Source organism: Elephas maximus, chromosome 2 (genome assembly GCF_024166365.1).
Source record: "Elephas maximus indicus isolate mEleMax1 chromosome 2, mEleMax1 primary haplotype, whole genome shotgun sequence".
NCBI lineage: Eukaryota > Metazoa > Chordata > Mammalia > Proboscidea > Elephantidae > Elephas > Elephas maximus.
In genome coordinates this window covers 174,379,844-174,391,756 of record NC_064820.1, presented here as the reverse complement: position 1 = coordinate 174,391,756, position 11,913 = coordinate 174,379,844, and the positions used below count along the sequence as shown (strand labels likewise).

The window sequence follows — 11,913 nt, the reverse complement described above, 5'->3', positions numbered from 1 at the left end:
AAAAGACGTCCAATAAATACCTGTTGAACGCATACAAAGAAGATAAGTCGTCGGCCAACTCTGCTTTTTCCTTCATTCCAAGGATTTCTGATTGCCTGAGTGGGGAGAAAGGGAGTAGAAGAGAAATCGTCTCAACCTTAGTACCCCAGATCTTCTTTCAACTGCAACGGGCCCGTTCTGTGGGCACAGAAAACTACAAGTTCCGACGTGCTCCGCGCTCAGCGGACGGAAAGTCGGGCGCTTCCGCTCCACGCAGCGCCTCTGCCGCCGAGTCCCGACGTGTCACTGGCGGCGCCGAGGCTGTGGCAAGGGAAGGAGCCGACTGGGGGAGTTTGAGGCGGCGGGCGGCGGCGGCGACCCCGACCTGGACCTGCCCCAGCACGGAAGTGCTCCGGGGTCTCTGGGGAGCAGGAGAGGCAGGCGGCGGCCGAGCTTGCGCGGGGCAAGATGTTGAACATGTGGAAGGTGCGGGAGCTGGTGGACAAAGCGTGAGTATCGGGGGACAGTTGTGGCCGTGGCCCACGCGCGGGCGGGGAGGCAGGGAGAGGGACGCTGGCCCTGCGTGTGGGGCCTCTCGCGTTACGCCCCCCGGTTCGGGCAGCCCCATCATGGCGGCGGCCAGCTCTCTCCCCGGCCCCGGGCCTCGTCCTGATCGGCGAGGCTGGGAAGGGACCCTGGCTCGTTTCAAAATATCCACTTAGCCTGTTTTTCTCCTATCCAGGGCTCCTTGCTCTTGCCACCACCTACCAGTTCCCCTGCCCCCACCCCCAGCGCGGGCAGGGTTGTCTAGAGCTGGGTCACTGCCCCGGCCCGGGGACTTGTTTTGGCCCCAGTCTGTGGGCTTTGCCTCCTGGACAACCTGGGAGGCTTGGGGGTTGGGGAAGCTTTGCTCTGGACCTCTAGCCCTCAGGATGTGGTGGGGAGACTTCAGGCCTGGTTGGAGTATGTCCTTTATCTTGCTGGGTTTCTTTTCATTCCTAATGAACCTGGAATTGCTGGAGTGGGTGGTAGGTGTAACAAGTGGCCTTTGAGGTCCGCCTGAAGTTACTCAGAGGAGAATCATCCTTTGCTATTTTAACAGTAGTGAAAGTGGGTCACCAGATAACTTCTTGTGATTCTTTTCCTCTGTTTCCTTTTCTATTATACTTCACTTTTGGTGGGCCACTTATTCCATTTGGTTTAAAATAAGGAATCATTAAGGAATTTCTCTTAAAGAAGAAAACAACCCAGATTTATATCCTGTTGGTCTTTTTTTTAACTTCTCTGACAGGTATAATGACTAATGCACAGTTTATTTCCTTAAAAGATGTAAATGATAACTTTAGTGTCTTAGTGCAGTGTTACATCTACTCAATTCAAGTGTTAGGGTTAATAACGCTTGAATTGAGAAGATCAGGTATAACAGTGGCAGCAGGAAATAAATTTTAAAGAATTTAGCTACTCCCCTTCCTTATGGGTTTTAGTGACTGATTATGTGATAAGAGTAGAGAGAAAACAGTTCATTTGTGCCACTCACCCAGCCTAAATTCCGGAAGGATAGGTGGCAAACTTGAGCTTTTCATGATAACAGAAAACAAAATGATTCACGGTGGCTTGAATAATGCATCAGACAAAACCTAAAATTTTACCTTATTTCCAAATTTTCTATGCTACCAAGGAGGCCATATAGTGCCTACAGCTTTCGAAACCTACAAAACTGGGTTCATGCTGGGTTCAACCTTGGACAAATTCCTTCGCTTCACAGTGTCCCAGTTTCCTCAGGTACAGGATGAATATGAGAAATACCTACCTTAAAATGTTGTTGTGAGGATTAAGGAGTAAGGGCATAGATTGCATATGTTTAGGTCGTTACATTTTTGATAACCAAAACAGATGTTCTGTCATTAAGAGTTAGGTAAACTTCCTTAAGAGAGAGATTCTGTTTGAAAAGTGATTTGCTTTAATCATTTTTCTTTCTCAACTACTCGTTTGACCGTTAAGGCCTCAGATACTTATTTTGGACTTATTTTGCTTTTTATTTACTCTTTGCTTTTACTTACCAAAGATACGATAAAATAATGGCTTTTTCTAGATCTTGGTTCGTTGGTTGTTTTTTAATATATTCTGTGAAGACTAGGATATCAACTTAAGTAGTTTTTAGAAGTCCAAAAGGAATCTCTACAAACTACCGCTTCCGTTCTAAGGCAGGGGACAGCAGAAGAAAACCAGTAAGAAACACCTTGTTATCTTAAAGGCCTAATTTTATAATATCCAGAAATTTAAAGGGGCTGTACATTTTTTAGGAGACAGAATTCAAGGCAGTATTCCTGCTGTTGTTCTTTCATACTCATTTGCCTTTATTACCTTATGCTATTAATTTTCAAGGGTTTTAGGTTAAATTTGCCATATAAATAGTTACCAGGTCATTTAATGAAAGAGCCAATGTTGAAAAATAGCTTCTATCTTCTTTTTTACTGCTCAATTTAGAATGGAGACTTGAACCACCTTATTCAAGAACATATAAGAATGTTGCCACCAAAGCTTTTGTGGGTGTCTGACATATGATATTAAGATTAGAACATGAGGTTATATTACTGGTGAATACTCAGGATTTAATTTTCATCTTTCACTGGCAGGAAGAGAAGAAATTTTTCCAAAAAAATGTAAGCATCCTACAGAACCATGTACCTGTGGCGTTGTGTCCAGTTAGACTGTGCACCTTAAAATGCCATGATGGAGGGGAAGCAGATCCATAGAATGGTTGCTCTGATTGTCAAGGGTATAAGAAGAGGAGGGAACTTGCAGATGAGGGAACACCGAATTGACTGAGGACTCCTCTGGGGGCTTGGGTTAATAGACTGAGGTTTATGGGATAGAAAAGGCACTGGTTAGGGAACTTGGAGACCTGGGTTCAAATTCTGACACTGCCTCAGACGCAGCTATGTGTGATTTGAGGCAGAATCACATGAGTCTCCATACCTTAGGTTCCTCATCTGTAAAGTAAAGGGATTGGGCTGGAATAAGACTTTTTTCAACTTTGTGGTTATTTGGAGAAGTGAGTGTCCATCAAGAAGAAATAAATTGGAACTAGTATTTCACAGTAGCAGATAAATTTTGGAAAATTGTTATCCTCCAGAGATAATTTAGGCTGAAAAGAGAAATTAAAAAAAAATTGATGTGATAATCAAATGTTATGTTTAAATGCTTTTTGCAATAGGTAAGTGCAACCCATGACTCCGGAAAACTAGGACTTTTAACGTATATCCTACCCAGTGATTTTTACTTCAGAAGGAAAATTATACTGTTCTAAAATGTGTTCCCTGGAGGAGCTACTGTCAGATCCAGTATGGAGGCAGGTTTTTTGTTTTGTTTTTAAGTATCTTATTGTGTGTTAGGTGAAAGTTTACACATCAAATTAGATTCCCATTCAACAATTAATACACAAATTGTTCTGTGACATTGATTGTAGTTCTTAAGTATAATGACATGTTTAAAATATTGGCTTTGAGACCTTGAAGAATTTTCTGGGGGCAAGAGGGTAATTTTCCACAATTATTGCACCTCCTGGTGGTGTGAAATGGATCTGTTTTGCAGAACATTTGTGGAACTTAGGGAAAGCAGATAAAACCATAGGCCATCTGGAGCTTGGAGTGTCATTTCCTTCCATTTCTAGGTGAGTGGCAGAAGAGGAAGCTGTGACGGGAAAGGATGTGGCACCACTCGCACCAAATGGGGATAAATGACCACGGTCATCCTATGACCCACACCCCCCCATTTGAGGCTGTAATAAAATGAGATACTTTTGTATTTCATCATTCAATGGATGGCATAGAATGACAAAATAGGTGGTGTGGCACCCTGCTGTTGCAGTGGTTAAGAGCTCGGCTACTAACCAGAACGTCGGCAGTTTGAATCCACCAGCCGCTCCTTGGAAACCCTATGGGGCAGTTCTGTTCTGGCCTGGAGGGTCGCTGTGAGGCGAAATCGACTCGATGGCTGCGGGTTTGGTTTTGGTTTTTGGCACAGATGGTATAAACTTGAAAGTTGCTTGAGTTCTGTTAAATCATCTGTCCTCCAAGTCTGGGAGATGTAGTGGTGTTGGCACAGCAGACCATAACTACTTATTGTTCAGTTATCCTTTCTCTTTCATTGGAGGTGATATTAATAAGTGGCCCTCGTTCTTTTTCTTCTGGTGATTCAGACAGCTCGGGCCAAGGTCTTAAGGCCGTTGCTATAGGTAGCCCACACTAAGTTGTTCTCTTAAACATAGTTTGCATTTTTCCCCATATGCTGATTTTTGTTGGTGTTTATTTGCTAGTTTTTTATTCCTAAATGATTAGAGGATGTAATAAAGCTATAAAAACTTCTAGTCCAGCTGACCTCAGAGAAGAACCTTTTGCTTTTACATGGGTCATCCAATTATTTCAGCAGATAATACATTATTTATTGGTTTAGTGCTGTATTCTCTGAATTTGAAAAGTGTAAAATCTGCCTCCAAGAAACTTGCCCCTGCAAATATGTAATAAGGCCACACTTGAATTTATTAATGGTTTTGCTTTTTTTTCAGTCCTTAGGTGTTTTTTCCTCCTTATTTTCCCTATCTTACCAGTAACTGTCTGTTCAGTGTGCTTCCTAGAACTTGAAAGCAAAGGTAATCAAGTCACATTTCTAGTCTTCCTGTATCAGCCGTTCTCTGAACCAGCTGTCGATGATTGTTACTGCTGAGACAATGAGTTCCTTTCCTCGCTTCTAGTAACTGGACACACGTAGATATAAAGCATTTAATTCCAAAGAAAGATGAGTTAAATTTATCTTCTGTCATCATTTCTTAGGGGTAATTTTCTGTCATTTAGTCTGTTTATCACTGCTCTCAAGGTGCTTTTAAAAAGCACTTGGTGCCAGAGACAGAAAGGGCCACATGAACCAGTGACTACATCATCCTGAGACCAGAAGAACTAGATGGTGCCTGACTACAGCCGATGACTGCCCTGACAGGGTACACAACAGAGAACCCCTGAGGGAGCAGGAAAGCAGAGGGATGCAGACCCCAAATTCTCGTAAAAAGACCAGACTTAATGGTCTGACTGAGACTAGAAGGACCCCAGTGGTAATGGCCCCCAAACCTTCTGTTGGCCCAGGACAGGAACCATTCCCAAAGCCAACTCTTCAGACTTGGATTGGGCTGGACAGTGGGTTGGAGAGGGATGCAGGTGAGGAGTGAGCTTCTTGGATCAGGGGGATGCTTGAGACTATGTTGGTATCTCCTGCCTGGAGGCGAGATGAGAGAGTGGAGGGGGTTACAAGCTGGTGAAATGGGCACGAAAAGAGAGAGTGGAGGGAAAGAGCAAGCTGTCACATTAACCAAACCAAAAACCAAACCCAGTCCTGTCGAGTCAATTCCGACTCATAGCGACCCTATAGGACAGGGTAGAACCACCCCATAGAGTTTCCAAGGAGTGCCTGGCGGATTGGAACTGCCGACCCTTTGGTTGGCAGCCGTAGCACTTAACCACTCTGCCACCAGGATTTCCACTGTCGGAGAGTAATTGGGAGTGTGTAGCAAGGTGTATGTGGGTTTTTGTGTGAGAGACTGACTTGATTTGTAAACTTAAAGCACAATAAAAATTATTTAAAAAAAAAAAAAAAGCACTTCGTGCCTCTTAAGTTTTCCTGTGCCCTTTAGTGTTAGCTTGCAAGTAGTTTTTTCATCTTTTTGCTGATTTGTCCACTAAAAGTACTTGGCCTTTTTTAAGTGCTGCTTACCAGTACTCTGGTTTTTAACAGTGTGGCTGTTCATTTGAATCTTCTAACTCTTTTTCTGCACTTTTGTATTGTTTACCTTTTTATTTCTAATGTTTAATACGTCCTTTAAGAAAAAAAGAAAGAATATAGGCAATTTAATAACTTTAGTCTTCTGGAAGCAGTATTATTTTATCTTTCATAGTTAGATCCGTTAGCTACCTGGAATTTAATTTTTTAGCTTTTATTATGGAAAATTTCAAATATATCAAAAATAGAGGGACTACTATAATGAACTCCTATGTACGCATTACCCAGCTGCAACAATTATCAACTTATGACCACTCTTGCTTCATCTGTACTCTCCAGCCACTACTCTCACTCCATATTATTTTAATGCAAAACCCAGGCACCTTATCGTTTCATCTATAAATATATCAGTCTTTTAAATGTAAGGAGTCATCTTTTTTCTTACCATGACCAGGATACCATTATCACACCTTAAAGGAAAAAAAAAGATGCCTTAATATCATCAAATGTTCAGTCAGTATTCACATTTCTTAATTGCTTTGTAATTCCTTTTTGATGTTACTGACTTGTGGGTATAGCTCTTAATTCTCTTAATCTGTATGTATACTCTCTATTCACCGCCCCCCCCCCGCCCCCACTGGCAGTTTATTTATTGAAGGAACTGGGTTATTTTTCCTGTAGCATTTCCCTCAGTCTGGATTTTGCTAAACGCATACCCACGATGTTATTTAAATGTTCCTCTATCCTCTGTATTTCCTATAAATTAGTAATTAGATCTAGTCACTTGAGCAAATTCAAGTTCCACTTTTGGGGAACAAGACTACTCCATAGATTCAAGTGCATTTTTTAATACTTATTGATGGCTCTTGTATGGAAACCCTGGTGGCCTAGCACTTAAGACCTAAGGCTGCTAACCAAAAGGTCAGCAGTTCCAATCCACCAGGCACTCGTTGGAAACCGTATGGGCAGTTCTACTCTGTCCTATAGGGTCACTATGAGTCGTAATCGACTCGATGGCAGTGAGTTTGGGGTTTTTTAGATGGCTCTTGTGTACAGAGAGCTAAATCCTTTCAGTCTTAGCTACACAATTACTTTACCTTCTGAGACAACATATTTAACTCTTTATCCATTGTTTTTTTTAAGTGTCACTTCATATGTACTTTTCTTGTCTAGTGTAATTATGTGTGTTTGGCCGCCTGTGTGTGTTTTCTAGTCATTTGCTAGCCAAGCACGCTCCCCCACTATACATAGACACCACCAGCCCCTCAAAAAAACCAAACCCATTGCCATCGAGTCGATTCCAACTTAGAGCAACCCTGCAGGACAGAGTAGAACTCCCGTGGAGTTTCCAAGGAGCGTCTGGTGGATTCCAACTGCTGACCTTTTGGTTAGTAGCCGTAGCACATAACCACTACACCACCGGGGCTTCCCCAGGGTTCCCAGGTGATACTAAATCTGGGAAGCAGTCAGCGCTTCATAGCTCAGAACTGCATCCAAATTCTAGATCACTACTGAGAAGCTGAGTCGTCTTAAATAAACATTAGAGCAGTATCTCTAAATTTTATTTTCTGTAAAATGAAGGTAATATTTATTTCACAGGGTTATTTTAAGGATTAAATGCATGTAAAACACAGAGTACCTGACATACGATAAACTCTTAAAACATTTATTGCTATTACTATTACACATAAAATAATTTATAACATCTAGAAAAATCAAAGAAATGCAGTATTTGAGAGAAGGTGACTAAATTATTTGCAAGCATGTAAGAATATCTTAATCCATGAATCGTTTTCCAGTGGGCACTCATTCCTGCAACTTCAGCTGAAAAGGTATCTTAGAAAGCTCATTTAAATATCTGTGATGTGTGCTTTGTGTTATTTTTACCAAGTCATAACTGCCTTTTCTCTAATATTTTAAAGCATATTACAGAAATACTCTTTGGAAAGACATGTTGTGAAATAAAGTGTTTGGAAAGACATATTGCAGTTTCCATCTGCCAATCCTTGTAATATTTTGTTTAACTTGTTTTGTATTTTCTCAAGATTTTAAAGATACTGCTAATGTAAAACGTTTCTTCTAAAATGTAAAAAGATTTATTTTGTGAAAGTAAATTGAAGTTGACAGTTTGTCCTTCAAGGAACTGAAGAGTTTCAAGAAGAAAAATCCTCTAAAATGTCTAATATCAAATTTATAGTCTCAGGCAGCAGATGAGCAGTATGTAAAAGGCCCAGTGCATAAAAGGCTTTCCATTCCCCCAAACTGGCAAGAAATTGTTTTGGCTTACCAGGATTCCATTTAGCCTAAAAATTATATACAGGTAAGGGAACATGACATATTCCCATGCGGGATCCAATTTATAGCTGTTAGAAAAGTCTGGTTAGCCAGTTATTTTAGAATATCTTCCTTTGATAACGTGAATTTTGTTTAGCTTCCAGATTTTTAGAAGAGTAAGTTCTGGATGATCCAAATAAATTTTTTTTATAACTCAAACAAACTCAGAATTACGTTGTAAATGTGCATACATGCTTTTAAAATGTTTCACTAAAGAATTATCATCCAGATAGCCTTATATTTTTATAGAAGAAAAAAGTCATGTGTTAAAAATTCAACTCACTGTGTTTTTGTTTACATTTTGTTTCAGTGCATTTTCAGAATATCGTTACAGAACCGTGCAAATAAACATACTTCGTTTTTTTCCTACTTACTTTTCCCATATTCTTTAGTTCCCATTTTTAAAATGTGACTTAAGGTTGTATGGATAAAATTCTGTATTTCTATTTGCAGTTAAACCACTATGGTTAAATAATGTCCTTAGTTTGATATATTTGGCTTGTAGTTACAAATTTGGTACTGAATGGGCTCTGGAAGTGTGGCTCATTTCTTATGAAGACAAATAGAATTTTCAACCCCATAATCTACTTCAACTGTGCAGCGAGAGTGATTCTTTTAAAATGTTAGGTTTTGCTCTAAAGCCTCCAGTGCCCTCTCAGCTCACTGCTTACAAGCCTCCACCTGATCTGGCTCTGTGCTGCCCCCTCTGACTTCATCTCCTACCACTGTCTCTTGCTCTCTTGCTGTGTTCTGTTCAACTGGTCTCCTGTTAGAAAATAGAATGCATGCACATACATTGATCTTTTTCCCATCTGCCTGCGTGCCCACCTGATTGATTTCCTTTTACATGTATTTGTCTGCAGCCTCTGGGATGTGAATTTCTTTAGGGCAGGGACATTGCTTGGTGTACTGTTGTAGGTCCTAGAACAGTGTGTAGCACACAGTAGATGCTCAATAAACATTTTTGGGTGAATATGTTAAATTTGGTAAGTTGATATTTTTTACAGAGGAAATACTTTAAGTCTAGATATTTCTAATAATAAAAGCTAGTAGTTACTGAGCATTTAGCATGTAACTAAAGAACAGTGATGAGAGCACTATTAATATTCTTAATTTATTGATGAGGAAACTGAGGAATGAGAAGGTTAGGAACTTGACCAAGGTAACGTATCTAGAAAGTAAGTCTACATTTAAATCTATATGATCTGCTTTTAGAGCATATGTGATATTTAATAGTTTTTTTTGCTAATTCTAGACAATTTTTTCTTTATTGTCTTGTAGTACTTCACTATTATTGTTGTTAGGTGCCATCGAGTTGGTTCCGACTCATAGTGACCCTGTACACAACAGAACAAAACACTGCCCAATCCTGCGCCATCCTCATGGTTGTTGCTATGCTCGAGCCCATTGTTGGAGCTACTGTGTCAATCCATCTCGTTGAGGGTCTTCCTCTTTTTTGCTGACCCTTTACTTTACCAGGCATGATGTCCTTCTCCAGGGGCTGATGCTTCCCGATAACATGGCCATAGTGTCTGAGACATAGTCTCACCATCCTTGTTTCTGAGGAGCGTTCTGGTTTTACTTTGGCAGTCCATGGTATATTCAGTATTCTCCACTAACACCACAGTTCAGAGGGGTCAGTTGTTCTTCAGTCGTCCTTATTCGTTGTCCAGCTTTCCCATGCTTATGAGGCAAATAAATCTTTTGTCATCATTTCACTATCATAAAGGTGAATTACTAGTGCATACCTTATCAAGTTAAAAATTACTTCAAAAAAGTTTACAGTACCTAAGTTTCTAAACTAAATTCAGTGAAACTGTTTCTCTTTTCTCCCTGTCTACATCTGACATGCGAATATTTTTGGTCTCTTACAGTACCTTGAATACTGTCTAAGCTGGATGCCCCTCATTGACAGGGAAGCAAACAGATATTTTCGTAGGTGAAAAAGAAAATCTTAGTTCTTGTTATGAAGGTGCTCACTGTAATTAACCCTAAAAATGTGATATTCATGAGCTGATTATATTAAACATAGTTGGAATTGACTCGATAGCGATGCGTTTTTTTTTGTTTGTTTATATACAGGTGGTCCCCCACTTATGGTACGGTTCCCTTCCAGTCCAATGACTCCATCATAAATCAGTTCTGACATAAGTCAAATAGCTTTTTTTTTTTTTTTTGCCTTTTATTACAGTATTCTTTATAAATCCAATTTTTGTATGTTGGTGTCAGTGTTGTAATGATGAAGTTGGAGTCCTGACGGCTGTTGGGCGCATGCATAGTTCATTTGTCTTAAGTCGTTAAGTTGAACATTGCCCAACTTTCTATCCATTATGACTCCCTACACCGACACAGACTTGATTGCAGACCAGGCCATAGCCTGTTATATGGCAGTGTTTTGATAAGTAAATCACAGCATTAAACATCTGCGAGTGAACATCTGAGGTTGATAACATCAGCAGATTACACATTGCAGCACTGTACGTAGTACATATTACTAACGATAAGATATACAAAAATTTAAAAAACAGTCATAAATCTGGTCCGTAGTAACTCAAATATGTCATAAATCAGGGACTACCCGTATATCAATGTCAGAGTGATCCCTAGGTTGCTCAGTGTTTAGGGACTTGACTACTAGCTGAAAAGTTGGTGGTTCAAACCCACCCAGAGTCACCTTGGAAGACAGGCCTGGAAGTCTGCTTCTGAGAGGTCACAGCCTTGAAAACCCTATAGAGCAGATCTACTCTGCTCATATGGGGTCACCATAAGTTGGAATCTACTCAGCAGCAGCTAACAACATCAAATTCACAATCAGTGGCCCTCTCTAAACAAATTCTACAACTTTAATAAGCTTCACGTAATCCTTTGGTCTTTATATTGTGATCAGTTTGCTATGCCTATAGTGCTATGCCAAGTTCACCTGTGTTATTTGTGCATAACTTTCCAATTTTTCTTATGTGAAAAATGGATCATTTAGGAATAATTTTTCTTATTCCATTATGTATCTACCTAAGTACTATATTTTTGGCATAAGTTGTAAATATTTGAATGTTATACAATAGTTCAAAATACGTTACTGATATCCTTGTTAATCTTGGCCGTACCATGTAGGAGTCCTTCAGTGAGTGCTTATTCAGCACCTGCCGGAAGCCCTGCAGAGTACTGCAAGACGCTCAACAGACCTTAGGCTTCCAGTGGGCAGCTAGTGCTTCTGTTGATAAGAAGCACATGAGAAATAGAGCATGGTACAAGGCGATGTGATTATGTGCATTCGGGGTATAGAATGTAAATACCGTAGAAATTCAGAGACTGGAAAGAACAGTTAAAGCTGTACAAAAAATCTCAGGAAAGATATGAATTCAGGTCTTCAAAAAATTTGTATTTGCTGAGAGGAAGGTGAGTGAGGGTAAGTATCAAGCATGGGATAAAGAGTCTGGAACAGGTTGAAAGATGTAGGCTCACTAACAAGAGGTTATTCTGATGCAAAAGAAAGGGGTCCTCCCCCCCCCATCAAATAATCCAAATAAGATTAAAATGTAGGGTTTTTTGGTTTGTTTTGTTTTTTGAGAGCTAGAGGAAAAATACAAAGATTTTCTAAATTGTATCTTCAATAGTAAGGTTCTGGAAAGTTTCCTTTATGTCAGAAAAATTGAGTTTCTAGTTTTGGCATTTTGTAACATATCTAAGTTTAATTACAGTTGAAAAATGAAAAATAGAACTGAATTTAAGCAAAATATTAAGTAGAGTTCACAAAAAAATGGTTTTACAAACCTTATCTTTGTCGAGGTACAGGACTTCTTATGTTCTGTTGATGAGAATTTTTTATGTTTT

The 11,913-nt window shown here is 39.9% G+C and overlaps 1 protein-coding gene across 3 annotated transcripts in view; it reads left to right on the top strand.

Annotated features, from left to right (window-relative positions):
• The first annotated feature begins 251 nt into the window (after positions 1-251).
• CLINT1 (clathrin interactor 1) overlaps positions 252-11,913 on the top strand; it is a 66,405-nt gene continuing 54,743 nt past the window's right edge. For 2 of the 3 annotated variants that reach the window (XM_049874221.1, XM_049874219.1), the window contains exon 1: positions 252-488. In XM_049874221.1, coding sequence (XP_049730178.1) covers positions 448-488 — 41 coding nt within the window. In that variant the 5' untranslated portion in view covers positions 252-447. The remainder of the gene's footprint in view (positions 489-11,913) is intronic. The other variant, XM_049874220.1, reaches the window with a different exon arrangement.